Source organism: Pogona vitticeps, chromosome 15 (genome assembly GCF_051106095.1).
Source record: "Pogona vitticeps strain Pit_001003342236 chromosome 15, PviZW2.1, whole genome shotgun sequence".
Classification (NCBI taxonomy): Eukaryota; Metazoa; Chordata; class Lepidosauria; order Squamata; family Agamidae; genus Pogona; species Pogona vitticeps.
The window spans coordinates 450,952-478,639 of record NC_135797.1 but is presented as its reverse complement, the minus strand read 5'-3'; the positions used below and the strand labels follow the sequence as shown (position 1 = coordinate 478,639).

Below are 27,688 nucleotides of genomic sequence, written 5' to 3'. Positions count from 1 at the left end.
CCAACAGGCCCCCCCAAGGGTGCAAACCGTCGAAAGAGAGGAGAGGCTCTTGGGGAGTCCTCTGGGGTGCCGGAACCAGCCGTTGCAAAACTTTGGCCCAGTTTCCCCCAGCCCTAATTCATAAACCAGTCAACCGTCAGTAACATCCCCAAGAGAGCATTTAGACGGAAGCCGGAGCGAGTAATTTAGTGGGAACATTAAGACGGCACCAGATTACTTATTTATGGGAAGTTCTTGACAGATCTGTCGCTCAATAATTTATACCACTCAGCCGTTTAGCCAGGGTCGCCAGTAAATAATTCACTTATTATAAACTAAGGGATGTTTTATGATATGCTGAGTTACGGCCTCCCTCCTGATTCCAGACCATAAATATGAAAAAGTAAAGATGGCTGCGGAATAGCCAGCGCTCCTTGCCTCTCGCCTCCCTTCCCGAAAGAGAAACCGTGGAAGGCGCCTTCCCTCGCACCCGAGCCTCTAACCCACCCACCCGGCCTCTCCTCCGGTTTTCAAAACGTCATTCTCACTTGGAGCGAATGAATCCCAGACACGGCGGGACCTTCAAAGATCGGACCTGTTCCTTGGAGGGGCCAAAGCACCCTGAACCCACAGTGTCTCTGGGCCAGGTGGGGACCCCAAAGAGGCATTCGTGAAGACGACGACAACCACAGCAGCAGCAGCAGCAACAACAACTTCTCCAGAACTACTTCAGTCCAACAAAAATCTTTGTTTGATAGAAACCTGATCGACCTCTTTATAGAATTGGGGAGACCTTCAAGGTCCCTCTTGCCCCGCCCTCAAGATGTTCATGGGTGACCTGCCATCCTCAACTAGTACACCTTTTTGCCCTTTCAGCATTTTTTTCTTCCCAACCTTTCTGCCAAGGGGCAACCCTCTAAAGCAGTCCAGTTGTTCAGAGCATAACATGAAAAGCCCCCACCCCACCCCACCCTTTCTTTTTTCCCCTTCCAAGGTCTTTCTGCTTCCTCAACTCAGTTTTTGGTGCACCCCTCCAAGGGCGACCGCCGCCTCTGAGCGCTTCAGTCAGAGAGTCTCAGGGATCCTCAACATGGCTATTTGGGGCACATTTTTACAGGCTTCTGAGCACCAGGAGACTCTGGGTTGGCGGGGCCGCTACAGACAGACCCCACAGGCCCTTTGGAAGGTTCAAGGCCTGGTCAGAGCCAAGTGAAAACCAGGAGGGCCAGAGTGGCCTCAGCAAAGGGGGCACCGCACAGAGAACGTGAGAAAAGAGGGAGCCGCCTGAACCAGCCGAGCCCCCGGGCGGCTTACCTGTCCGGTGGGTCCCCGGTGGTCGGATACCTGGGTGCCTTGTTCAGGTGCCGCTTTCCCCTTCCTTCCGGCCAGCGGCGGAGGCTCAGATGCCCCCAATGCCACCCTCGTCTTGCTCAGTCGGGCTCAGGTGCCAAGCTGGCAGGTTGAGGGAAGAGACGGGAAGGCCGGCCTCCTGGGGAACTCTTGTGCGGCTCCTGCGGGAGAGATGAGGCAGAACATCATCAGGAAAACACAGCAGGGGGGCAAACAGACTGTGGGGTGTGGGGGTGTGTCTGCTGGGAGGTCCCGGAGGGGTTCGCGAGAATTCCCCACGGGAACACCCCAAAGAGGATCTAAACGTTCCGACTTTTCTGCTCGGGGCTCCGTCAACGTCCCCCTTCTAAGGCATACATTCGTCCCTCAATACTCTGGAGCGGTTCTTTTGTAAAGCTAATGGTTCTTAATTGTGCACACGAGGGAGTCCCATGCCTCACGGCACAGACAGGTCCTAGCCTCATTTCCTGGCTTGTTTGGGGGGGGGGGGAAGACACGGCAAGGGTTCAGACACAGCCAAGCAACCAGCTTTCTGTTGGATTGCACAAAGGGGTCGCCTTCCTTTGTGTCATTAGCCTAACAACATTGATGAACTTCCGGTTGCTCGAGCCCACTCCCTGTCCTTTGCCCACAGACGTGATTTCAGGCCAGTTCCATCGCTGTGACTACCACTCCCATCATCTCACTGCCAGCAGAGCACCCCATGCCAAGGTGGGCCGGTCGGTGGTTCTTGTCCTTCTCTTCTGGCCTGGGGTGCCACCTTCCTGGGAGATGCCCCCCAGCCCCCTCCCTGAAGCTGGCCCTGGCCCCCCATTTCAAAAGAGGGCCCCCTCGCTTTAGCCAAAGGTGTTCTTCCAAGCTGCCCCGATGGGTGTGATCTCTCCTCATCATGTCACAAACACACAGGCAGAGAGAGAGACCAGCCACCCATGATGTCCGGGGGGGGAAGGAAGGGGGCCCGCAGTGCAGGATTCAGACCATCTGGGGGGGTCAGATTCCATCCTGGGGTTCCCCACCCCCCCTTCACTGCTCTTCAGGGGGGCAGATCTGGGGGTACACCGTGTGCAATGTTGTACAAGGGGGGGGACACACACAACCTTTTGCCAGTGGGCAGGTTTCAGCACCATGGAGAGCTCCCAGAGGGACAGACATGCCCTCCGGCGGGGGTGTGTGTGTGAGAGGACAGAGTCGCTACTCCAGAAAGTCACCAGCTGCCTACTGGGCAGGCGGGGAGGCGAGAGAGAAGAAGCCACCCGCCACCTCGGAGACGCCTGAGCTCCCTGGAGGCAGAGAGGAAGGAAGGGGGCAAAGGGGTGGCTTTGGCCCAGAAGCCGAAAGACGGTTTCTTCGTGCATTTTCCTAGCCGAGAACATTCTTCGGGTCCGGCTTCCTTTTGAGGCTTTTCTGTTGTGACCTACAAATTCCAGGTGTCTCTCGCACACGCAGCAGGGGTCACGTCACACCACATTTGTGAACGCAGGTATTCACTTCTCCCTCTTCCACTCCAGCCCTGGCATCAGAAGGCAAATGGGTCGAGTGTGTGTGTGTTGGGGATGGCAGCGTTACTCACAAATTCCCACCAAGAGCCTTAAAAGCGTCTCGCGGCCAAGGCCTGCCAGCAAGCGCCCAGCGCCCACCCGGCCGGGCAGCAGGCGAGGGAGGCCCTTCTCCGGCAGGGTGCAGCTCCAGGCATGAATATTTAAGGCTCGGGATATTTTTAGACCCCTGGAGCTGGCCCAGGGATAAAGCAAAATCCCTCTCCCTGCTTTGGGCACGTCACTTTCCATCTCCATCCGCCCAGGCAGCCTCCGCCTGGCCAGCCAAAGCAGGCCCCTCGCTCGCTCGCTCGCTCACTCGCTCGGCCGTGGCGGGTGGAAGTAATGGGTTTTCGAAGCGGAGAAGGCTTAAGAGCCAAAGTGACTCTTAAGAACGCGACCGGCCTGGCCCGGCCTCGGCCCAGCCAATGGGGAGCCGCCGGCGAGCAAGCCCAGCCACGTGGAAAGGGGAAACGAGACGGCTCGGGACCGTCGTCTGCCAGCGTAATGCATCAACCCGGCCTGCGTTCACGGGGCTTTTGACAGAGCCTGGCACGTCTCCTCCAAGAGACAGGCACGGCGGGGGCCCTTCCCAGAGATCTCGGTCTTGGGCCTTTTTGCAAAGCACAGGAAGCGCCGAGGAGCCGTTTTAGAGGAAGCTGCTGCTCGCCCAAGCGTGGGGGCCTTGGGGGAGGCACCGTCTCCGACTCCCAAGGGGTCCTGGCCTCGCTCGACTTGGCAGGAGGCCAGAGTCCTGGGCCCAGACTGAAGCGTGGCAGTTTTAGAAGATCTAGAGGAACCGGCAGGGGATGTTAGCAAGGAGCGTGCAGGGAGCTGTCATTCGTTGAGGGGGTCACGGATCTGGCTCAGCGGCTCTGGCCCCCAAAGCCGGCTTTGCCCTCTGTCCCCGAAGGTCTTTGCATCAGGGCTAACATCATGCTTGCTTCGGCCTCATCCAATCCCACCCCCCACCCCCCGAGGCGGAGAGGTGGAAATCCTCCTGAATTCAGCCCAGCTTCAGGGCCATCCTCGCCTTCATTCCTCAGCAAAAGGTTTCCTGGAATTCCCCTTTCAAAAGACAGCGCTCAAACCCTTTGCTAGTCCCAAAGCAGACCGAATCTGTCTTGCAAGTCTCTTGCAAAGCTGTCACGGCACGTCTAGCGGGGGGATTCTGCAGGGAAGCGATGAGACGAGAGTATCCGCGCGTGGCCGCCTCTTCATCTCAACGACTCAGCTGCTGCCCTCCGGAAGCCCCCGGGCTGAACCGGCTCAGGAAGGCTTGACTCAGCTGGTCCTGCCTTGAAGTTCTGGTCCCTTCGCCGCCTCCGGTCAGGAGGGAGTGAAAGGAGGGCTCCAGCCTCCAACCACTGGGGACAGGCCGGCAGCTCCTGGCTTGGCTGCAGCTTCAAGGAGGCGGCGCAAAGAGAGCGCCTGGCTGGGTAGGCCAAAAGGCCTCGCCACCCCCCTCCGGCCTTTCGAGGAGTGTCCACCGTGCAGGAGGAGGGCGTGAGCTAATGGGAGACCAGAGGGGCCGCCCAGGCGGCTTCCCCCCCCCAATGTGCGATTGAGCCACTAGTGGAGGAAGGCCCGGCGGGAGGCTCTCTTTGCTCTCGCCCCCGTGTCCGCCCTCTGGCCAGAGTCTTCTCCACCCACAGACTTAGGGCTTTGAGGTCCCTGCATGGAGTAGGGGGTCGGACTCGGGGGGGGGCTTTATAGGCCACTCCCTGGTTCTATGATCTCCGCATCGCTGCCAGGGGCCCAGTCCTGGAGCGACCAAGAGGGTGCAGCCTTGAAAACGGGGAGGCAGGCCCTCCACCGGCTGGCCACCCGGCGAGCTGCCAGCGGGGGGCTTCCTAGTCCCTCTCCTGCCTTGACCTGACCTGACCTTGCCCAGAGCAAGCGAGTCAGGGGCTCAGACGGAAAAGGTCTGGAGGAGCCCAACCACGAGGGCAAAGGCCCCGGGCGGAAGGGCTGAGGACCCTGGGGAGGTTTGGCCTGGAGGAAACTGGGGGGGGGGGGCTGGCAGGCATCTATCAATCTCCGAAGGATAGTCCCATGGAAGGTGGAGCAGCATCCGCTCTGCTGCTCCAGAAAGCAGGACCTGAACCAATGGATCGGGAGGAAAAGGGAGAGGAGGCCAGTTCAAGGGAAAGGAAGGGCCTCGTGAAGCTTTCTGGCCGTGGAGCCGTGGCTTTCTGGGGACGTGGCAGGCTCTCTGTTCCTGGAGGCTCTGGGGCACTTCAGCTCTGCATTTCCCACACCAGTGGGAGGGGGAGATCAGGTGATTCCCCGGAGACCCTTTTCCTTGGCAAGGCTAGGCTTCTGTGATGAAAGAGAAGGGCTGCGTCACCATCTCAGCAGTCAGGAGGGATGGAGGACAGGGAAGTGGTGGTAGCCTTGGGGGGGGGGGGCTGAGACTCTGATTGGCAGCAGGGGCAAGGCAGGCGCCACGGCGGCCCTTCGCCCATGGCTGGCAAGCAGGATGCCCCGGCTGAGCCGTGACACGTTCTGGAGGCCTCTTCACCTGCAGGCGACTTGGAAGAAGCTGAGCCAGGGGGAGACGCTCAAGACCAAAGGAAGACCCCCCCCCACCCTCCTTCGCTTTCCGCCATGGAAGGGGAACCTCAGCCCGGCCACTAGAAGACGGAAACCGTGTGTCATGTACGACACACACACACACACGCACGCACGCACGCACGCACTGGCCCTCCCAGCTGCTGCGTCTCCCTCCTGCAAGGCCTGGAAGAGGAAGGAAGAAGGGCAAGAGGGTGAGGCTCTTTCCAAGGCATAAAAAGGCGATGAGCTATGGGCAGGGCTGCTGTTTTACATAACTATACCCCTCCCTAACCCCCCCCCCCCCCCGTGTACCCCTGGTGGACCCGCCAGACTGTTCCGCAACCCCAAGCACTTCCAGGCCTGGGGGCTTCCGAGGTTCAACACAGCTTCGTCTCCCATCTGTACGAGTGTGTGTGTGTTGTGTATGCGTACAACGGAGCAGCCACCACCCATTCCTACCCCCTGGAATAAAGGTGGCTGACGTACAACTTGGTACAACACAGGTACGGGACCAGAGGGAGGCAGGAAAGGGTCTCTGCTCACTCAGGCCTCTGTGGGAATCCGTTGGGTGAAGGGCATGTGGGGGGCACAAGGACTCTGCATGCGCACACGCGCACACACACACATACACACAGCCCACCTCTGCTTTCACCTCTGCCCAACGCTTGTGTCATCCAGCCGCAAACCCAGCCCAGTGTGGTGCTGCCACCTGCTGGACGAGTGGGGAGAGAACATCCCCAACCCTTCCGCCCCCCCATACACACACACCCTCTGAGTTTTTCCAGGGTCCACGAACTGGGGAGACACCAGACAGAAATGCCCCCCCACCCACGTGCTAGAAAGGACCAGCTCTGTGTTTGCCCCCCAAGCAGAGGGGTGGGGTTCTTCCCCCCCTTCCCCAAGTTCGTCTCCTCTTCTCCTGGAAAAAGGACTGTGGGTTGGAAGGGCCTCCTTTAATCCGGGCTCTCCTATGTGCCCCCCCCAAAAGACACCCCCCCAACCTTCCACTGGAGAAACTAGGGACAGGCGGGAAGCACCCCGGTGTTGACGCCAAGGGTCTCTTCAGGACTCCCTCCCACCACCCACCACCCACCTCCACCTCCTCCTGGAGGTCTCGGCTCCCTGTGCAACCGCCCCCCCCCTCCCACACTGCCCCAGTTCAAAAGCCAAAAGGGGGAAATTGAGTCTTTGGGTTAAAGAAACACTGGAAACAGAGCCTCCTCCAGCAGAAATGTATATACAGCGTTCAGGACACAGGCCCAGCAGTTACAACACAAGGCAGGGGGCTTCGGGGTGTGTGTGTGTGTGTGTGCCAGCAGAGAGTGAGCGCAGTGAGGTTTGACGGCACCCTGAGACAGGATGCGACCCCCCCCGTTCCGGCCACCCACCGTGAGGCCAGACCCTGGGGCCCAGGGGGAGTTCCCGTCGGCCGGCTCGGCCCGACACGTCCAGGTTTCGGGGCCAAAGGGCCCTTCCTTGCCAGGAGAGCCCGGCCTCTGTGCAGAAAGGAGCGTCCCATGGGGCTGAGCTCAGGAAGGGGGCCGGACCCAAAACAAGGACAGCGCCAGCCCTCCCTCTCCCCACAACCCCCCCCCCAAAATGAACATGGGGGAGGCCAAACCGGGGCAAGGATTCGTCCAGAACCAGAGAAAAGTGGCAAGTGGTCCAGAGTGCAAAGGGACGCCATGACGGGTGCAATCTCTCAGAAGTCACGTGCGCGCTTGACTGTTGTGCCACCACCACACCAGGGGCTCCGAGGGTGCGTGTGCGTGATTGTGCAAGTTCAGCGGTCGGGCCCCGCCCAGCATCCCATTCATCGGAGGGCTCTCTCCTTTGCTTCACAGCAAGGGAACGAAGGGGGGGGGAGCAACTTTCACCAACCGCAACAGGAAGACAAAGCAGAAGCCTTCAAGCGGGCGCTCCGAAGCCGGGTGGGGTGGGGTGGGCGGGTGGGTTCATCATCTCCACACCTGTCGGCAGCTGGCATCACAGCAGCACCACGAGGGCAACCAGCCCAGCGCTGAGAAGGCAGGACAACCTTGGCAGGCCAGACAGCAAATGCCCTGGGGAAGGAGAGAGGAGACAGGGGGTGGGGGCGTTAAGAGACGTTCCACGGGAGGGCTCTCGTGGCCACGGCCAAGATGCCTGAGCCACAAGGACTCTGAGATCATAGGAATAATCAAGCCACAGTCAGGCTGAAGTGTTCCAACTTTGCCGAAATCGCATTGTCTCGAATCCCCACCACCATCGCTGCATCCGTGTGATTTTTTTTCCTTGTTGAAAACATGCTTGCAAAATCCATTCTAAGACCGAGCAAGTGCCATCCTTTGCAACTTCCCTCAGAGTGGGTCATCCAAGGTGGCTCTGTGTGTTATGTGTTGAGAATGTGTTGTGTAATAAGCATGCCGATTATTCCCCTCCTGAGCTGTTTTCAGTGACCCAAGAGGGGGTTTAGTTTCACCTGGCCAGCCCGTCTTTCATAAGTTTCAGGAATTCATTAAACTCCTGTTAACTCTGGAAATCTTTGGTTCTACTCTGGGGGATCAGGAGCCAAACTGACAGCCGCCTTATACGGCCTGGTGTAGCCGTGAGAGCCTTGCACGAGACCTCCAGGGACGAGCTTCCAACCCCTGCTTGAAAACACAGCTCCTGGGGGGGGGGGAGTCACACTCTCTAAGAGGAAGCCGTCTGTGGGAAACTCCTGCCTGAAGGTTGGAGCTACACCCTGTTTCCAGTGACATGCAAACACTCCTGGGAAGGATTAGGGAACTCGTATCCTACCTGTTTCTCTCATAACATACTATATATTCATGCTAAGTCAATAAAAAGAGCCCTCAGGGCGTTGCCAGTTGGCCCCGCTGGCTCGGACTTTCCCTCTAAGGCAATTAGCCTTCCTTTGTTCCGTGATCACCCACAGCGTGGCAATCCATATCCCCCAGTCTTGCTGCTTTCAGGAGGGTGGTGGTGGTGAAAATGCATCTGTTTAAATTGGCTTTTTAAATTCTTTTCATTTAAAAAAAAAAGATTACTACGGTGATATTCATACTTCTAATGCTGAATTTGCTTTTATTGTTTCTTAGATGTTTTAAGCACATTTTCTAGCACAAAGGTGGGCTAAAAAGGGAACTAAGTAATGCATAACAGTCATGTCCTCCTCTGTTCAGCGTGGCTTCCTTTTAAGGAGAGTTTGGCCACGTTGCGAGGGTTGCCGTGCCCGGGCGAAGGGTCCACGTGAAGCTCCCCACCAACCATGCCAGCTGGAGGATTCTCGGCGCTGACGTCCACAAGAGGAGCTTTTCCTGGCAATGCTCGGGCAGGTACAGACCAACTTCACTGCCTGATTCGCTCCATCTATTGTGCTAACTCTCGCTTAGGGGTTCCCCCTAATGCAACTAGACCGCAGCCCGCCATCACACATCCCTTGATTTGAAGGAGGGACAGAATTGTTCTTGGTGGGGTTCTTGTTCCAGGGCTTTTGCCCCCCCAGCGCTGTAAATGCCTTCCCCAGCCCTTTTCTCTCCCTACTCCTTATAAAACACACAGGGGGCGTCTGTGGGGCTCTGTGCCCATCCACAGACCCATTGGCCTCTGCGCAAACAGCAATCTTTGTTTGCTTCTTCATTGACACCACCGCCATGCGGCACGGGGTTAGCCAAAACCATGACTTAAGGAACTTTAAAAAAGAACGGCTGAGGACCCAGTAATGAAGCCGATGAATAATGCAGGCAGGAAAACAACTAAAAAAGCTGCTACAGGCAGAACCATTTCCTTCTGCAAACTTCAGGAATGGAGCTCTTCTGAAAAACCCAGCTGACAAATTTGCTTCGATCTCAAAAATAATGTTCCTTTGGCAAGCGGTGTTATCTCTAATATTTGTTGCAGCTGTTTGGGTTTGGCCTACCCGCCACGGGGCCAGGAGAAAAGAGCGTCCTCTCGCCACCCAGTGGGAAAAGGCTTCCACCGCCCAGAGAGGAAAAGCCCCCTCCCTTGAGCCCAGAGACCCTGCGAGGAGAGGCACCCGCTGAAGAGGCAGCCCCGGCCTCGGAAACGCCTCCCCCCCCTCCATTCAGCTCCTACGGGTCCATTACCTGTAGCCCCAGAGTGACTGCACTGCGGGTAGGGAATGACGTCCCACGCGCCCTGAGAGACGCCATCCTGGGCGGTGCACGTGTAAGAGTCTCGGCTGTTCTCGGGGTGCATGACGAGGTGGAGTCGGGGTTCCTGGGACAAGGTCTCCCCCGAGGCCGTCTTCTTCCAGGTGTACCTCTCTCTGCTCGCTCTCGTCCCCACGCCCGCCTGACAGAGCAAATCCAGGCTGCAAGAACGGTTCGCCAGCGAGGTTGCCGTGATGTTGATGTCTGTGGGAAAGCAAAGGCGACAGTCAGGAGACGTGGCCCCTTTCTCAATCTGACCCCCACTCTGAACACCATGGTCTCGATCCAGGAGATGGAAAGTAGGCAGGGACAGGCCCTTGGCTGTCCCCCAGGGCCGGGGGGGGGCGCCTGCAGTGCAGGGCCCTCTTTGCTGTCTTGCCACGGCCCTTCTGAGCAGCTTTCTCTCCATCACGCTTGAAGAGAAGGCAACACGGGCCAGCCCGCTCTGTAGTTCACACTTCTTTTGCCCCCGTTTACCTCAAAAGGAGGACCTGGTTCACAGCGAAGGTCTTGCAAAATGAGCCACCTCCACTAGAGAGTTAATGGACTGAACCGTCTCATGATCCCTTGAAGCGGACGAGCCTCCTGCATTTGGTAGGCGTCGTTCAGGAGGAACAGAGCCAGTCTCTGCCTGCTCTCCGTCTGCGTCATATCTGGAGAGCAGCAAAGGTCTTGCCACACTCAGCCATTGACGTCCAAAGATCCCGGCCAAAAGGCTGTGGGTGTCAATGGACGTTCATGGCCGAGAAGCCCCAAGACGGCCACTGCCTCCCCCCCCCCCCCAACAGCACTTGTTTTAAGCTGGAGGCTGTGCTGAGCACCAACCGTCCTGCTGGAGAACAACCCTTCCCACCCCTCTTGGGAAAGAGACAACACAACTGTTGCATGAGGAACCGAGAGTTTCCTGGAAAACCACGGAACTCAGAAGTTGTCAGTCATGGCAGGCATTCCTTAGAGCTGAACTCGAGAGATTCTGTTCTGTTTCTTAATTCGCTAACTGCCAAACTCACCGTCCTGGTCCTTCAAGGCTGACCCGCACAGCCAGGCTTATTCAGGGTTCTCAGAGTTGACTTACCAAACACAAACAGTGTGTATGTCTTCAATGTTTCTGTGGAATCATCCGAGGTCTGCCTATAAATGTCGTAGGTCCCCCCATCCGCCAGGCTCAGGTTATGGATGCGGAAGGCGCCAGTCTCTTTCACGAAGGTGACTCTTTTGGAGTAATGGAGGTCCAAGATCTGGAGAGGCGTGTTGGCCTGCAAGAGAGCCACGACCTTCTTCCTCGAGAGGGAATGCAAAGTGAGGACTGTGAAATTGGCCCCTTTGGGAAGTCCTGTCTTAAGATCCACAGAGCTCGTCAAATTACAGCTGAGATTCGTGGAGGGATCCACAGCTCCTGTGCAAAGAGAAAAGGCACACGTGGTAGGGGAGAGAGATTGAGAGAGACTGAGAGAGAGAGCGCCCTCAAGTCACAGAAGGGCCGAGGAGACCTTCTCAAATCTCGAGAGTGGCAGAGCTCCCTCCCCGGGGCCTGGCCCAGCTCCCTCCTGTGCACCCACTATCTCCCAGTTATTTGGGGAGCTGGACTCAGGATTGATAAGAGAGTGGCTCAGCCCTGGAAGAATTCCTGACCCAACATCTCTGAACATGCCTTGAAAGGTCCTTGAACGGGAGCTTTAAAAGCTCACAAACCAGACAACATGGCTCTTTCAACAGAACCTTTGCCCTTGCCATAAAACTGCCTCTGCTCAAAATCTGGCACAGCTGACACCAGCCGGGACCCATCATCTACCTGCAAGGCCTCTCTTGAGAGAGAGAGAGAGAGAGAGACCAAATCAGTGAGGTGCGCCTTGAGGCAGTCCCTCAGAGGTGGACAGAGATGAAGTCCTCCGGTTGCGAAGGGTTGTCACCTGTGATGGCCTGGCACCAGCATCGACTTAATTAACCTCCTCCTCAGCCCCAAAACTGTATCTCCAGCTGAGAGAAGGCACTGTCGGCCCTCATGAACCAGGAGTTAAAAAACAACCACCACCTTTCTTTACAAAGTTATGGATATTTCCTGACCCCTGGGAACATCCCAGTGTATTAAAGATTTACGATGAGGTTATGTTCAGGGTTAGGGACAGAATGTTAACAGAGGTTTTCTTGCTTTTCCTAAACCCACTGACACAAAATTGGGCCAAGATACCAACAAGCAGGGTTATGTTGCTTCGACTTCTTTTTCTTGGCATCATGATTAAATGGAAGACAGCGCATGACTTTCTTTAAATAATTTTTAAAAAGCGATTTGGAAACCAAATTAAAAAATCTCGCAGCCATACAGAACAAGGCAGCATGGCCAACATCTGGAAGCTCAACCAGCTTGAAGCCAGCCTCACTTGTAGGTCAAAACCAATACTTCGTATGGAGCTGGCAAGCAAATCCTTGCCAGGCTGTTTCACTGGAGCAGCCAAAACTCAATTGTGCACAAATTTATTAATATCTACCACATACTTGTGGTTTTGACTTTTTCCCAAACCAGCTAATCGCTTAGAAAAAAAAAAACGAAAGGAAGGAAGGAAGGGGGCTCAAACCCTTTAAGCTTTCCTTGTACCCTCCCCGTTTTGGTTTGCCACCGGCTGCCTTTCCTCCCATCAACTCCACTCACAAGGTTAGGGTGGGAGGTGGAACCCGACTCCCAAAGAATGGCCCTATTCAGACAAGGTGGAAACAAGGCTGTTTTCTCTCTCTGCCAGTGGGCCCGTCCGTGAATCCTAAAGTTTTTCAAGAACAGCGAGCGCACAGGATTTCTGAGGCAAGAGTAACTGCAAAGATCTCAGTTTTACTTACTTGCAACTTGGAAGACGAAGAGGAAAAGGACGAAGAAGGTGGGGCGGCAAGAACCCATCCTAATAATGTCCCTGCACAGCAACCGACTTCAAGGAGGAGACGGGGGATGAGATGCAGGCGGTCTCTTTCCACCTCCTCTCCTTCCCTCTGTAACTGGGAAGCCAGCAGGCAGGACAAGATACTTCCCCCACCACCCCTCATCCTTTTGTAGCTCAAGAGGCTGAGCCCACAGAGATCATCCCGGATGAGTCATGGGCCCATGTGACGGGCCAGCAACAAGAAAACTTAAAGTCCTTCTCTGGTGGTTCGTGGACAAAAACTGCAAAGCTCTGCAGATCCCCCACCTCACCCCACCCCAAAAGGAAGCTGTTTCAGTGAGTTTATCTGAAAGAAAGAGGAACCAAGAGGCCCCCTTGGGTGGCTGCGTCCAGCTGCCCTTTCGTCTTGTCCACATTCCTATCCCTGTCGCAGAACCTGGAAGGAGACACATCACAGCTGAGAGGGCTTGACCACCACGCCTTGAGCAGGGATAGAGAAGGGCTGGATGGGCACATACACCGGACTTGAGATGAAGTTGATAGAAAACTGGAATATTTCATGTACAAAGTCTTTCAGTGAATTTGATCTCTAGTTCCTCTGAAGGTGAAGTTAGATTGGAAGGGTAGTTTGCTCAAACATCAGATAATTTACGGCCCTCTGTGATCCGAAAACCTTGACAGGAGGCCTGCTTTTGCCAACAAAGACCACATCGGCACATGGCTCGTACAAGGGAGGCTCGTAAGGCAGGTCTAAAGCAGCACCACGGAACCCGAACCACACTCGTCCTCGAGAAGACCCACATACCAGGCTCTCCCGAACGTGGGCTCGTGCCACGCTAGCCAGGGTGAGGCAGCCACGTGGGCCAGCTTCAGTTCTGAACAGTCTCCAAGGGCAGTCCCACACAGACCGCATCGGAGCACTTCGAAAGAAAGAAAGAAAGAAGGCTCGGGTAGGGAGACGAACTTCCTCAGGAGCCAGAATCCCTTGGGTGGCCAACCAGCTACAGAGTTGAAGAGGAAATGAGAAGTGCAGATTTCAGCTGGTTTCGTGATCATCCTTTTCTCTGGAACTGATCAAAGTGACGTGATCGCCAAGCTGCTGAGGAGAAAACAGGCAACGTTAGGGTCAGACGTTCACAACCCTCCTGTGGTTGGTGTATCACCCCCCCCCCGGCTTTTTAAAAGGCTTGGTCTCTGTATGGTGTGTGTGTGTGTGTGTTGTGTGTGTGTTTGATGTTTAAACACCAATATTCCAACGCAACCATCCCCAGTCAGAAACCTGCTGGAAAAGACACGTACTTTGTAACTTATTCACTAAATTTGCAACCCACCACAAAAACAGCCGATGGGCGATGTCTTCCGGACATCAACAACAGCCAGGCACGAGACAGGACACCTAACCCTCTTGGAGCGAAGGAGCTCCCACGTCCAAGGCGGGCGACCGGATGATGATGCGGGCCGTCCACTGAAGAAAGACCCAGAAGGATCGCCACCCTTCCCGCTGCACCTCCCCTCACTGATCCAGGCCCCCTTTCAAAAAAGCAGAGGATATAAAGCCACAGCGGGCTGAGGCAGGCAGTTGAGAAGCCGGCTTCAAGGTCCTAAGAGCGTCTTCCTCAGAGATCTGAGAGGATGGGGAGGGGGAGAAGGTCACGTGGAGCTAGGACGGACAGCACAGGGAACCCCTTTCTCTGAAAGGGAGGGGATTTCTCTGAAAAGAGTGGGGGGGGGGGAAGCACAACGGATGATGGCTGGAACGACCACCAACAACAACGGTGGGTGCTGAAGGGAATGGGAAACAAACGGACAGACATGGCGAGGAACGAAAGCTTCCACGGTCGTCCTGCAACTCGTGCCCAAGGCCACCACGGAGTTTCAGATCCCCTTGTTGTTCAATGTTGGGAGGTTAAGAACTTAATCCAACTGGCAATTAAATTCAAGGGCTGTATTTTTTTTGGGGGGGGGGTTGAACAAAGTTTTAAAAAAATCCACTCAGAGTTTAAGTTGTTTTCCAAAATTACAAGCAATTGCATAGTGAGATTAAATATTCTACTAAATAGGCTTACATTTGCCCTTGTAAAAAATCCAATTTACCTATTGTATAAACAAGAATGTTTTAAAAAGCCAGTGTCTGATATGGTTTTTTTTCCCCCCCTTCCTGGGGTGTGAGCCAGGCTTCCTCCTGCCTCTGTCACATTCCTTGGCAGGCAGATCAAACACGGATTTTCCCTCGCTTGCACTCCCCTGTAAATTCTGTGCTTATTTGGTGTCATTTAAAAATGGAATAACTATTGTTCGCTGGAGGGAACACACTTTCCCAGCGCAGAGGGGGCCCATCTAGACAAACCCTAACAGACTTGACTAAGAGAGAGGAGGAGAGGATTATGTAAATGGAAACAAGGAGAGGGAAGTGGGCAACTGAAATACGCGGGTCCCCATCTGCTGGATCTGAAATGTTGAGGGTTTGATATGAAGTCCTTCATATGCAGGGACCACAAACGGGTAAGGGACAAAGAAGAGGCATGAAATCTCAGTGGGGTGTTCTATCCTCCACAGTATTTGGATGTTTTTTTGGGGGGGTTGTTTTTTAAAAAAAAAACAAAAACAAAAGTTGACTTTGGTTGGGAAACTGTCCTGAGCTGGTATCTAACAAGGTCACCCTCTCCTCCAGCCCCAGGGGTTCAGATTACTCCCCCCAGGGCGGTTCCCCCCCCCCGTTCCAGCAGGGGATGGGAAATCCTGCTCAGGAAGGAGGCCAGAAGACGTCCGAGGGGGGCTTTTTCGGCTTTGGGAGCAAAAGGGATGCAATCCAAGAACGTTCTTCAACACCAGACTCAGCTACTCTTGAGGATCTCTTTGATCGGCACACAGCGCTACCCAACCTGACAGGTTAGGAAATTGTGGGCACTGGGGCCAAGTGGAAGGAAAGGGGTCCATGAAAGAGAGATCCAAGCCTTGGTTCCTCCATGGGGGGGGGGGGAAAGGCACCAGCCACACTCGATATCCCTAGGCAACTGTAGCCCGCCCGCCCCCCCCCCGGCCCTTCTTCTGAGAGGTGGCAGGCAGAGGGACAGCCCTCCGTGGATGTCTGCCCCCCCACTGGCCCCCAGCCAGCCTCCACCCATGACAAGGGAGGATTCAGGGAAATGGAGGGCGGGAGCTGCCCCCTCCCTAGGAGGGCTTGGAGCAGAAGGCCTGGAAGTCACAGAGGCCTCGGCACAAACTGGGAAGTGCAATAAGGCCTCGCCTAACACCCCCCCCACAGCCCCCATTCAGCCCCCCCCATGACTCCGCACACTTTCCTCTTTCTGTTTCTACCCCCCTCTCCTTTGGTTGTTCCCCCCTAAGCTGAATTTTAGACTATTTAACCAAAAGTCGGGAGAGAAATAAGGAGCGGCCTTCTCTGGAGTCAGAACCCCGGTCTTCTCTCTCTCTCTCTCTGTGTGTGTTTCTTCTCTCCCCCCCCCCCGCTTCCTGGAACCAGTCCCTTACCTGGCACACCTGGGCTCTGGCTCCCCCGGAGGGGGCGGGGCTCCAGTGGGACAGACCCCCCCCTCCAGGCATCTCCACCCCCACCCCCACCCCCACCCCCACTACAGCGCCCGGTCTCTCTCCCGGGGCGAACGAGGCTGGCCACCGGTCCGGTCCGGTCCGGTCCGGGCAGCTGGAGCGGGGCTCTCGAGCACGCTTACCTTTGCTTGTCTTATTTTTGGGGGGGGGGCGTCCCTCGTGTCCTCTTCCCGCGGCCGTGGCAGGGCGGGGGGAGGCGGAGGACCAGGACTCTCCCTCCCGCCCCGCGCCTCGCCTCGCCCCGCTCGCCCGCCTCCTGTTTCCGGACGCCGGCAGGTCGCCCAGGTGTTCCCGGGCTGCCGCTCCCAGGAACGCCGCGGCGCTGGAGTAAAGGCTTCTGGGAGTTGCAGTCCCAGAGCACCTGGGCGGCCCAGGGCACGCGGGAACCGCCGGGGGAGGCCCCTGGGGGAGCCTGGCCCCGAGGCCAAGGCCGACTGTGCACCCGAGGGGCTCTGACACGCGTCCGAGGGCCTGTTCACACGTTACTCTGCAGGGTTTTTGTTTTCTTCTCAGCCCCCGCCTGGGATCCTCCCACTACATGGCTAAATATAGAGGCCTGGGCCGGAAATAGCTCTCGGGCTATGATGATGATTATGATGATGGCCTTTATCCACAAGCCCGAATGTTTTAGTGCCTTGACTCTCTCTCTCTGATCGTGCCCAAGGCTCGCCCTTAACAGTTCAAAGTAAGGGTGGTCGTCATCATCACCATCACCATCACCATCATCCCCCTTTGCTGGCATAGATATGCATTATCCTCTTGGAAGGAAGGAAGGAAGGAAGGAAGGAGATAAGGAAATAAATCGCCCCCCCCCGCCTAGTTGAACAACCAGGGCCGGGTTTGCCCCGAAAGGCAGGCGGAGGAAAAGCGGCTTGCAAAAGGAAAGGGGTCTCCCGACCAGCCCCCCCCCCTCAGAAAGGCCAGGACCGACGGGGGGGGGGAGAAATAAGCCGGCTTCCCCTCTCTCCCTCGCCCCCCCCTCCGAGGCCTGAAGCAACCTGAGGAGAAAGGCGACGGCCACCCCTCAAGAAAAAGAAGGGGCTGAGGGTCGGGGGGGGGTCTCCTCCGCCTGAGGAGAAGCAAACCCCCCCCATACACACACAAACACACACACGCCCCGTCCTCTCGTTCCCCGCTCGGCCTCAGCCCCTCCGGAGGGGTGTGGACACCCCAGAGTCGGAGGACCCTTCGGGGGTGGTGGTGCCTTTTTTGGGGGGGGGGCGCCGCCCTTGGAAAACCCACCGGCGCCGCCTCCTTCTTCCTCCTCTTCAGGCGGCGCGAGGCTCCGGGTCGGCGCGAGTTCGCCGGGCGACGGCGTCATCCTGGAATGGGGGGGGCGAAGGGTCCGTTGTCGTCTTCTTCCCTCGGGGGGGGCGGCGGCGGCAGGAACTCGGTGGAGGGGGGGGAAGGTCCCCTCCCCTCCCTTCCGGCCGTTCCTCAGCCCTGGCCGGGGGGGGGGGGTCGAGATGGAGGCGCCCACCGGGCCCTTGCGTCTCCTTGGGGAGTCTCTTCCTCGCCCCCTCCCCACTTTTTTCCATTGGGGCTTTCCCCCCCCCTTTTCTCTCCCCCCCCCCGTTCCGCCCGCGTCGAGCTTCCCGAGGGTTTCCTCAGGACACAGACAGACAGACAGGCAGGAGGCAGCGGCCCAGAGGAACCGGCCTGGCAGAAGGCATCTTCCCTGTGGGGTCTTCCTCTCCCCCCCCCACCCAACTTTTGTGTGTTTGTTTGTTTCAGGACTTTGCCCTCCACAACGGGGGGGGGGCGCGCAAAACGAGGCCAGGCCTTTTTCCACCCCCACCCCCACCCCCACCCCCACCTCGGTGGCCGACCTGCTGGTTCCTCGCTGCCGGTGCCCCCCCCACTCTTTCCCCCCTTCCTGGATCGAAAGAAAGTAAGCAAAGCAAAGCAGCGAGGGGGGGGGCTTCAAATCAATCCATTTATCTGCGCCTCGCTTTCCCCCCCCATCCGTTTCTCTCCCCCCCAAGCAAGCCTTTCAAGCCGATCCCCTTTCGTGTGTGTGTGTGTGTGTGTATGGGGGGGGGGTCCTTGCCGGGCTCCACCAGGCGAGAGGAGGCCCTGGGCAGCCTCTCCCTCCCTCAGACACAGGCCGGCCATGAATCCTTCCGCCGCCCCCTCCCCCAAAAAAACAGCACCACATTTTCCTCAGCTTTCTTTGGGCGCCCCTTGCAGATTTTCTCCCTTCCTCTCCTGTTCTGACCCTCCAAATACAAGGCCTACAGGCAAGGGGGTCGGGGGACGAAACCCTCCCAAACCGGGGCTCCCCCCCCCCCCCGTTTCCAGATGAAATCCATCACTTGCTCACCACAAACAGACTCTGTGCTGGGTCACTGCCCCCCCCCCCAAACAAGGGAGAGGACAAAAATCTCTTTAAAAAAAACAACAAACCAACAAAATCTGTTTGGGAGAAGGTCTTTGATGGCAATTGCTAGACACCAGTTTTGGAATCTCACGCTTAAGAAGTACTTCGATCGAAAAACAGGAAGTTCTTCCACCATGCTATGAATTTCTACTTGTTGGTCACAATTTGAAGAAGTAGACTTAATTTCCACCCCCCCTTCCCTCCCCACCAGTGGAATAAATCACTGTTTTATAAATCACAAAATTACCAGTGAAATGATTCAGAGACGAGGAGAAATTCCCACTGCAATATTTTCTTTAGAAAGGAAAAAAGGAAGTGCATCTTGCACCTAACTTTTCTTTTTGTGTGTGTGTGTGTGTGTTTTTTCCTTTTTTTTTTCTTTTTCTTTTTTTTTTTTTTTGCTTTCGTAGCATTTTGCTTCCTTTCTCCCAACTGGTTGCTGACAAAGTGCAAACTCGCTCTATTCCTTCTCCTTTCCCCCCTACTCCTCTTCCCCCTCATTAGATAGATAGATCAATATCATTTATATATAAATAGCTCTGCATATTTCAATAGACTCTCTCTTCTCGGTGGAGAGGATACTAACCCCCCCCCTCTTTTCTCAATGTCCACAACACCATTTCAAGACTTTGTTCCTGTAAGAAACCATCCTTCCCCACCCAGGGATCTCTTTAGACAGATTCTTTGTCGTTCGGTTGTTTGTGGTGGGCGCTGCTTTTAGGTCCACTGAGCTGCCTCCTTGTCTCCTCCTTCAACGTTTGTGCAGATCTTGGGGGTGAGGCCAACACAAAAACATATATTTGAGTAGACGTATGTTAAAAGACAGAGTGCCAACATGTTAGATTAACGGAGAGGCAACATCAGCATGTAACCGTCAAATATCCGTCGGTCAAATCTGTCTGTCTTCAGAAGGGTTCGTTTTCTGTTTTCTGCCACAGACCAAACTGTTGTAATTTTTCTTTTTTTGCCAAAAACAACAGATCATTTCTCTCGCCCACAAAGTGGCCTTTGGTGATCACCGTGACAGCACGTGGGGAGCCACCACCGCAGGAAGCCCAGGAAAAAGCGGGCCTTCAGGTCTCCCCGACGGCAGACCCTTTTCTCTCGTTGGCCCTTGGCTTCCAAGTTCAGCATTTCTGATGTAGATGCTTTACAGTCATAGGAACCAGCACAGCACGTCTGCTGTGAAGCAAGGCTCACGGTTTGCAAGGCACGGGGTGCTCCGTCAGGAGGAAGAGGAAAGAAACACCGGCATTTGCATTGGCTAAGAGAACCTCTTTGAAACAGCCACATCCCCCCCCCGCGCCCCCAGCTGCTGACGGGGAGCTGGGGGGAGATCTCATCTTGGGGCACCACTTGGAGGGGCACCAGGCTGGCCCTTGACATGTAGCGCAACGTCCCGGTTCCAGAGGCAGAGACCGTTTCCAGATTCTGCCTGACTCTAGAATGCTTACAAAGCACTTCAAGGAAGGGTGGCTTCCCCGACCATCCTCTTCCGTTCTAGACAGAAAATATCAGTTTCCAGAAGGGAGTTTATTAGAAGAAGGAAGAAAACTGAATGTTGATACCTTTCGTGGTCTTTGACGCTGGCGATGTCCTTTTTCCACCCCTTTGGAAGAATAGAAAGGACTGGCATGGGTTTAAACAATCACAAAAAGTTTAAACAGCTATTTATGAAAAAGTAGGTTCTGCCTTAAAAGAGCAGAGCTGCAGAGTTATGTCTCTGCTCTGGTGATATGTTCCAGCTAGGCCTGAGGTATCCAGGGGTGACCACAACGGAATTTCAGCTGGTTGAATTTTACTCGTAGAATTCAATCTGACCGTCCACGGGGGGTCTGAGGCGGTGAGGCGCAGCTTCCACGACAGCCCCGTCACTTTTCTCTTTTCCCTGTCTTCCTTTTTCACACAGCCATCACTATTTTTCTTCTTTGAGTGGAATTAAGGGGAAAATGTCATGGTAAGCATTTCCAAAGGAAACAACAATAACAGAAGAAGTCCCAGTGTTTTATAGAAAAGATAGTACGCTGGGCAATTTCCTCCTCCCTGTTAAGATGGGAGATTTTGCTGGTGTGTGTATTCAGCTGCCACAGTGACAATTGAGACCTGGAGATTTTTCAGCAGTGGCTCCACCACTCCATGAGTTTCAAAATGAGCATAGTTAAAAAATAAAATACTTCCAGCACTTGGGTCAAGACCATGGAGGTGAAGCTGAATTCTGGAGTGAGCGTTGACTGGCTGCCTCAAGAGGAAAAGTAACCTTGCCTTCTCTTTACAGGTTCCTAAACAGAAAAACAGGCTGGCCGAGCTTCTGTCTTGAAAGGGGAAAGGAGGGACCGCCACACAGGGAGAGGGTGCGAAGGGAATCTGGGAACTAAGAAAGCGCTGTAACACAACACTCCTGCCCCGCTGGGCTTACGAGTTCTCACAGGCATCAAACGTTGCTGATCCGGACACTCAAGGGGGTGCTGTCCCTCTCCCCTTTCTCCCGAAAGGATTCCTCCAACTTCAGCTTCTCTGGGTCACCAAACCGCACGGTTTCATGGAGACAGCAAGGAGGGGACACTTTGACCACTTGCTCAAACAGACTGAAGTCAGCCACGTACTTCCCACTGGCCGAGAGAGAAATGACCGGGGTAAATTCGTAGCCCCAGAGGATCTCCTCGGGGAGGTAGGAGGTCCGAACTTGGCACGTGGCACTGGTGGATTCTACAGTGCCACTGAGGATGACCACAAGTTCAAAGTCTCCTTCTCCTGTCCGCAAAGCCAGGTCCCAGAAGGGGCTGTTTTCATTCACAATGTGGTAAAAGGTCAGGGGCAGGATGAGGAAAGGGCTGTCGGAAGACGTGTCCACCTGGAAGTCCACGTTGACCTGGTTCAGCCGGACGTTCTCTCCTTCCTTGGTGAGGTAGGTCTGGAGCAGCTTCCCGGTGACTTGGCAGCCGATGAGGAGGCTCTTGCGCATGTTGGCCACTCGGATCATCAGGCAGGTCTTGCCGTTGTGCTGAGCCACCACCGCATGCTGGCTGAATTTAATGGTCTCTGCTCTCTTTTTGGGCCGGGCAATCTTGGCCAAGAAGGTGCCTGTGATGAAGATCTCCATGATGGTGGTGAGGACCAGCTGGCTGATGAGCAGGATGATGGCCAGCGGGCACTCCTCGCTGATGTACCGGAAGCCGTAGCCGATGGTGGTCTGGGACTCCAGGGAGAAGAGGAAGGCTCCCGTCAAGGTGTGGACCTGCATGACACACGGCGTGTGGTTGGCCGGGGGGTCGAACTCCAGCAGGTCCCCGTGCAGGACGGCCACCAGGTACCAGATGACCCCAAAGAGGAACCACGTCCCGGCGAAGGAGGCCGAGAAGAGGATCAGCTTGTAGCGCCACTGCATGTCGATGAAGGTGGTCCACAGGTCCTTCAAGTAGAGGAACCTCTTGTCCGCGATGTGCTCCATGCGCACGTTGCTCCGCCCATCCTTCGTCATGACCCTCCTCTTGCGCAGGGTGGAGCCAATCAGGGGGCGGCTGTCGGTCTGGGTGGTCTGGCTGTAATACACCTTGGTGGCAGAAGTCATCTGGATCGGGAGGAAAAGAAAAGAGAGGCCGAAAACGTTAGGGCCAAAATCAGCCGACCTCTTGCCAGCCACATGGGGCAGAGCCTGGGGTAAGTTACCCTTTGGAGCCTTGAGTCGCCCAGAGAGCAGGATTAGCCTCTGCCAAGCTCTCACACGGAAACGGCACTCGCCAGCGACACAGCCCAGGGCAGCTAGGGTACTTTACCCAAAAGGTGTAAACAACTGGACCTGAAACCGGTGACTCACAACGACAAGAGCCATCCTCTGTCCTTCTTCCCACCCACCCCCACCCCATGAAGTGTACACGGACAACTGGGGTCACAATTTATAGCTCTTGTCTAATAACATGCATGATGTACTTCCCTCGGGGGACTATTTACATCCTTACTTAAAAGTCTGCTGAGGGCAAGTGAGGATTGGAGTGGCTCAAGTGTGGGAACAGCGCCAGAGAGACCTGGGTTCAAACCTGCTGTTAGCCATGAAGTAGGCTTGAGCCACGGAAAAGGAAAATGACTATGCCCGCCCCTCTGAATGTTTTGAAAGGAGAGGAAAATAAAAATCTCTCTCTCTCTCTCTCTCTCACACACACACACACACACACACACAAAAACACACACACACACACACACAAACACACAAACACACACACACACACACACACAAAAGAGGCACCAATGTCTGCATTTCCTCAGTTCCACCAGATGTCCCTGTAAGCCCAGATAAGATGCTGCGGGAGCCCCTTTGCTTAGCCTTCCCGAGGCTGCGGCACTTACAAGATGCGCGAAGACAGCAGGCAACTCGTTCTGTTCCCTTCAGCCAAACCAGGAGCAGCCCAGAACCTTCCTCAAGAATCCCACAAACCGCTTGTTGCCAGAAAAAAGTCTGAAACATTGAGGGACACATGGGGCCAAGTGACCCTGCTGGTCTTCACTGGAAACTGCACGGCTTAAAAACCAGGGCAGAATACTTCCAAGGGCATCCATCCCTGGGGTGGGGTGGAGTGGAAAGCACAGCGCAGAGGTGGGATTCTTGAGCCTCATGGCCACCTGCTGCCCCACTTCCCCGCTGTGGGGAAATGAAGGTCTCTAAGCTGCCAGGGCAACTTGGCCCTTGTAGGTGTGCCTTCTCTGAAAACCGGGGTTTTCACAAGACTAGAAGTGCACTTCTGGCCTCTTCGGTTTCTGGTTGTTGTAGGTTTGTTTATTTGTTCTTGGAAGGGGGCCACCCTCCATGGGTCCTGGGAACTTGCTACGCCCCAACATGGTGGGGCCGAAAATGCACAGAAAGGGCACAATCTTCTCCAACAGAACCGAAACCCCCCCACCTCCTCTCATCGCCCGCAGGGGAAGCGCGAGTATTTATTATAAGGACAGCTCCCGGGGCAAGGCTCAAAAGACAAGGCCGTGAGCCACCATGCAAAATGGTCTCTGCCCATGTTTTGCAAGCGGGCCGGTTTTTGGCTTGAAAGTGTTTGTCATCAGGAGGTTCAAGAAAGGCCTCCGTCGACATCCTCTGACTTCCCAGCTGTGTGGGGCTCTGAACGATTTGTGTGCCAGGAGGGAAAACGCAGAAAGCCATGCCTGTCCCTTCATGGCGTGACTTATCCTGAAGCCCAGTCCTCCATCGAGCGCAGCCGGGCTCCCGGGCTGGGTGGCCCTTCGGCCTCTTGATGCCTGCGGGGGGGGGGGGGGCGAGCTGTCGGGGAAGGGCCGGTGGAGGCTGGCTTCTGTTTTCCCTCCTGCCTGATCCTGAGGGCTTTTTGTCTGGTTGCCCGTCTGGGCAACAGAGGAGGAGGAGGAGGTGGCTGCGCCAGGGGCAGCTTGGAGCCTGACCTGACCGAGCCACTCATCTCCTTAAGGAGCTTCAGTTATTCTTCTCTGGCCTCCGGCTGCCTCCTCCTCCTCCTCCTCCTCCTCCTCTTCCTGCTGACTCCGTGTCCTGTCGAAAGCGACAAGCATCAGCTTGGTTGGATGCGGAGTGACATTTGCCCCTTCCTCGGAGGCTCTTTCTTCTCCCGACGCCATCCGAGGGCATCTTGGCCCGTTCTGTTCTTCAGACTCAGCTTTCTCTTCACGGCGGCCCCTCGCGAGGCAGCGCTGACGGCTGGACCCGTCGCATCTTTGAAGGCTGGCGGGATCTGCCCTTTTCATTAGCCCAGCAACGCCAGCAGCTCCTGTTTCGCATGGCGTGGGGGGAAAAAGGACGAAGGCAACCCAAGTTTTTACGCTGGGGCAAAACGCCTAAACCCCCAAAGATATTCTTCCTGCCCTCTGACAAGCCGACCAGGCCGTCCAGGGCAAAATCTCCGGGGAGCGCCTCTGCCTTCCAGTTCATGGCGCCCAAATCCTCCAGGCAGCGGATCAGATACACCTGCACCCTGCCACCACTCTTGGAATTATGGGATTATTCTTGCAGAAGGGAGTGACCCAGGGCTGAGCTTGTGAATAATACTGGAGACATATAACTGTTCTGTAGTCTTTGCACCAGGCGAAAAAGGGAAAAGAATAAACCTCTCTTTCCCCCCCCTCCCCTCCCCACCCGGCTGCCCTGTAAAGCTTGCCAGAGGAAGTCAGGAGCGAAGCCACAAAGCGCCAGGCTCTGCCGCCTCCCTCTCTGAGCCTCCTGGCGCTGCTGCCCTTCTTCTCGACGACGGGCATCATCCTGTTAATGGCATCTCTTCCTTCTGGGCCGGGGAGCGAAATAAATAAACAGGGAGAATGAAAGGAGGCCGAGAGAGACAAACCCCCGTGTGTTTCCGACTGAGTCACTGCCCGTTCTTCAGCATCTCTCTCTCTCTCCCCCCCCCTCGCCTTTAACCTTGTTCCCGGCAAACAGAAAACATTCCCCCCCCCCCCCGGCAGCCACTGCAACTCGGAAACAAGAAAGGCCCTTTTCATCCCGTCCCTGTCAATGTTTGGAAACATCTCTGTGGAGCAAAGTGCTGAGACGGCCCCTGCGCGGCCCTCGCCTTCCTCCTCCTCCTCCTCCTCCTCCTCCTCCTCCTCGGGTGAAGGCAGCCGGGAGAGCCATTTCAGCTCACTTGCCCTCAAAGCCCCTGCCCGCGCGTTACCCGCTCCCCCCCCGCCCCGTGCCTTTGTGGGTCTGCTGGTCACGCACAGCCTGTGGCAAGGAAGGGTCACCTCTTGCCCAGCAGGAAAAGAGTCCGTTCTCTCTCTCTCTCTCCTCCCCCCCACTGGCCTTCGTGAGGGTCAGGCTGCCTTCGGGGGGGGGGGAGAGATTGAGAGAAAGAGAAAGTCCTTCCAGGCCGAGGGAAAGGGCAGCCCAGAGGACGGCGCTTCCGAGGCCTCCGGTTCTGCGAGTCACCCACAATGGCTGAATGACGTCCTGCCTGGTCTGGGCTCCCCCTCAGAGGACCCGCCACCTCTCAGGGAGCCAAGGCCACGGAAGCCTTCCACGGGGCTCCCCCGACAGCTTGTGGGAGCTCCGGATGCTCTCCCGTGGTCCTTCTTTTCCACGGCCTCCTTGGGGAAGGAGCTCCGCCTGCAAGGAGACGTCTTTTTTCTTCGTGGTGCCCGGGGAGATGCAGCAGACCTTCCCTGCCTCTGGAGTCCGCAGGGGAAGGCCGGGAAGGCCCGGCAGGGCGAGCGAGCGAGCGCGTGGGAGGAGAGGCACGTGCGGCCCCGAGGAAAGCAAGGGCGGTGAGGTTCGCGTTCGGAGCTGAACTCGCCCACCCGCTCTTGGCTGAGATATTTTACGGCGCGGCCCAGGCGTCGCTTCCGCAGTCCTGCCCTTCGCCTTTCCTCCTCCTCCTCCTCCTCCTGCTCCCTCCGGTAGCTCCACGCCTGGCTGTGCCTTTACGTCCAACGCCGGGGACCCCTTTTTCAGCCCACGGGCCAAATCCCGGTTCAGGAAGGTCTCGGGAGGCAAAAGGACAAAAGGAGAGGGGGCCAAAACAGCCATCCTGAGTAGCAGAAGCTGGTGGGCCTTTCCGAAGAGGGGAGGGCAGCATCCAGGAGCCGGAGGAGGAGGACCCGATGGGGGTGGTGGTGTCACGTGGGGCCTTCTGGGGGAGCCCAGGTGGACCAGACTCGGCACCAGAGACTGACGCCTCCCACTCCCGCTGGGTGCGATGCCTGTTCGAGAACAGCCATGGCGTGGACTCCTTCCGTGGGAGGGTTTGGGGCACTCACGCTCTGGAACGGCAAAAGTCTCAAATACTTCAAAAATCACAGCGGGTTTGGTTTGAGCGTCCTTCCTCCTCCCCAGTCCTTGGGATGGCCGAGGGCGGGAACGGGGGCCTCCGTAGCCCCTCCAACCCCCTGGGCATCTCCCAAATCACAGGCAACCACCTGCCCTGGCAGGGAGCCGGCAGGAGCTCTCCCTCCCTGGAAACCTCCTTTCCAAGCAAAGGCTGAGAGAGAGAGAGAGAGAGGGCTTCAGGGTGACCAACAAAGGAGCCTGGCTCAGTTCCTCCCATGGCTTTTGAAATGCAATTTAATTCTCTCTCTCTCTCTCTTACATGCACACACACACACACACACACACACACACACACCCTGGAGGCAATCCAGGGCAGGCAACCCCACAGGGCTTGTCCTGTGTCCTTCTGCAGGCCCAGAAGTCCAGGCCAGGAAAAGGGAGGCCTGCTGAGCGAGAACTCTTTCCTGCCCGTCCGCCAGGCACAGCCTTTTACTCGCCCAGATGTGATCTTTTATTTTATTTTTTTAATACAGGACAGGGAGAAAGGCCAGGGAGGGCAGGAACCCTATCTTCACAATCCTAAAGGGGAGGACAAAGGCAGCCTTGTGGAAAAGGCAGATCGGTTTTCTCGCCTGAAAGCCAAGGGAGGGCTCGGGAGGATTTCTGGCGGGTGCAGGAAACGGGGAAATGGGGTTGGTTGGGTTTTTGTTGTTGTTGATTTGTTCAGGTGTGTGTGTGGTGGTGGGAGAAGCAAGCAGCCGTACTTTGTCACAGCCAGGGGAGCAAAAGAGAGGAAGGCTCAGGGAAAGAGACGCCCCCACCCCGTCGCTCGCGCACCCACCCTCTTGGGCTGGAATTCCTTCCAAATGCATGGCCAGCGAGGAAGACCAGGGCTGGGGGTCTGAGAAGCTCACCTCTCTGGGGGAAAAGAAGAGGGGAGAGGGGCCCCAAGCCCCACCACGGCTAGACCTGGTCTCCCATGTGTTAAACCTCATCAGGGCCAAATCCATCTATTAAGGGCCTTCAAGCGATCCTGCTGGCACAGGAGGGGGCTTAAACACTGCCAAGCCTGATGACTCATCCTGAACTAGGATGCCAGGATTGGATCACGATGTTGCAAAGATCATACAGCCGTATGCCAAGTCCGTATCAGAGCTTGGAATCATTACTCTCTCTTTTTTGGACTACAATGACCAGAATTCCCCCTTCCAGCTCATACGATGAATGTTCATTGTTTTGTGGAAAAGAAGATAGATGTTTTTACAGGCCCCCGAGTGGAGGCAGATGCCTGAGAGCCCTCTCTCGCACGACGGGAGGTCCTGCCCTCCTCTCTCTGGGGAGGCAAAGCCCCTCCTCGTCGACCAAGCCAGGCTGGAAACACTTCAGCGCTGGGCGAGAGAGGCCAAGGGCCCTGCAAGGCAGCGGTTGACCTCTCACCCCTGTTAAACGTTAACCTCAGGCCCTATGGCCAGCATTCATTAAGCAGGCAGTCACGCAGCCGAGTCCATAAAAATGCATCCTGCCGGCTGTACGACAAGGGGAATGTGGTTTGCAAGAGCCTCTCTCTC

At 56.1% G+C, this 27,688-nt stretch overlaps 2 protein-coding genes across 7 annotated transcripts in view; both read right to left on the bottom strand.

Annotated features, from left to right (window-relative positions):
• Nucleotides 1–6,637: 6,637 nt before the first annotated feature.
• LOC110081553 (uncharacterized) lies at nt 6,638–16,306 on the bottom strand. 2 transcript variants are annotated; one of them, XM_072983930.2, is made up of 5 exons: nt 16,134–16,306; nt 12,404–13,540; nt 10,650–10,970; nt 9,509–9,778; nt 6,638–7,483 (listed from the first exon to the last, which is right to left on the bottom strand). In XM_072983930.2, the coding sequence occupies exons 2-5, from the start codon at nt 12,459–12,461 to the stop codon at nt 7,407–7,409; spliced, it is 726 nt and encodes a 241-aa protein (XP_072840031.2). In that variant the 5' UTR covers nt 12,462–13,540; nt 16,134–16,306; the 3' UTR covers nt 6,638–7,406. The 2 variants fall into 2 exon arrangements, with proteins under 2 accessions (XP_072840031.2, XP_072840032.2); XM_072983931.2 differs by having other exon boundaries at nt 12,404–13,537.
• Nucleotides 16,307–18,425: 2,119 nt separating this feature from the next.
• Nucleotides 18,426–27,688, bottom strand: part of KCNJ10 (potassium inwardly rectifying channel subfamily J member 10) — a 24,266-nt gene continuing 15,003 nt past the window's right edge. For all 5 annotated transcript variants that reach the window (XM_078382137.1, XM_078382138.1, XM_078382139.1 and 2 more), the window contains one exon: nt 18,426–21,959. In XM_078382137.1, the coding sequence (XP_078238263.1) occupies nt 20,823–21,959 (1,137 nt within the window). In that variant the 3' untranslated portion in view covers nt 18,426–20,822. The remainder of the gene's footprint in view (nt 21,960–27,688) is intronic.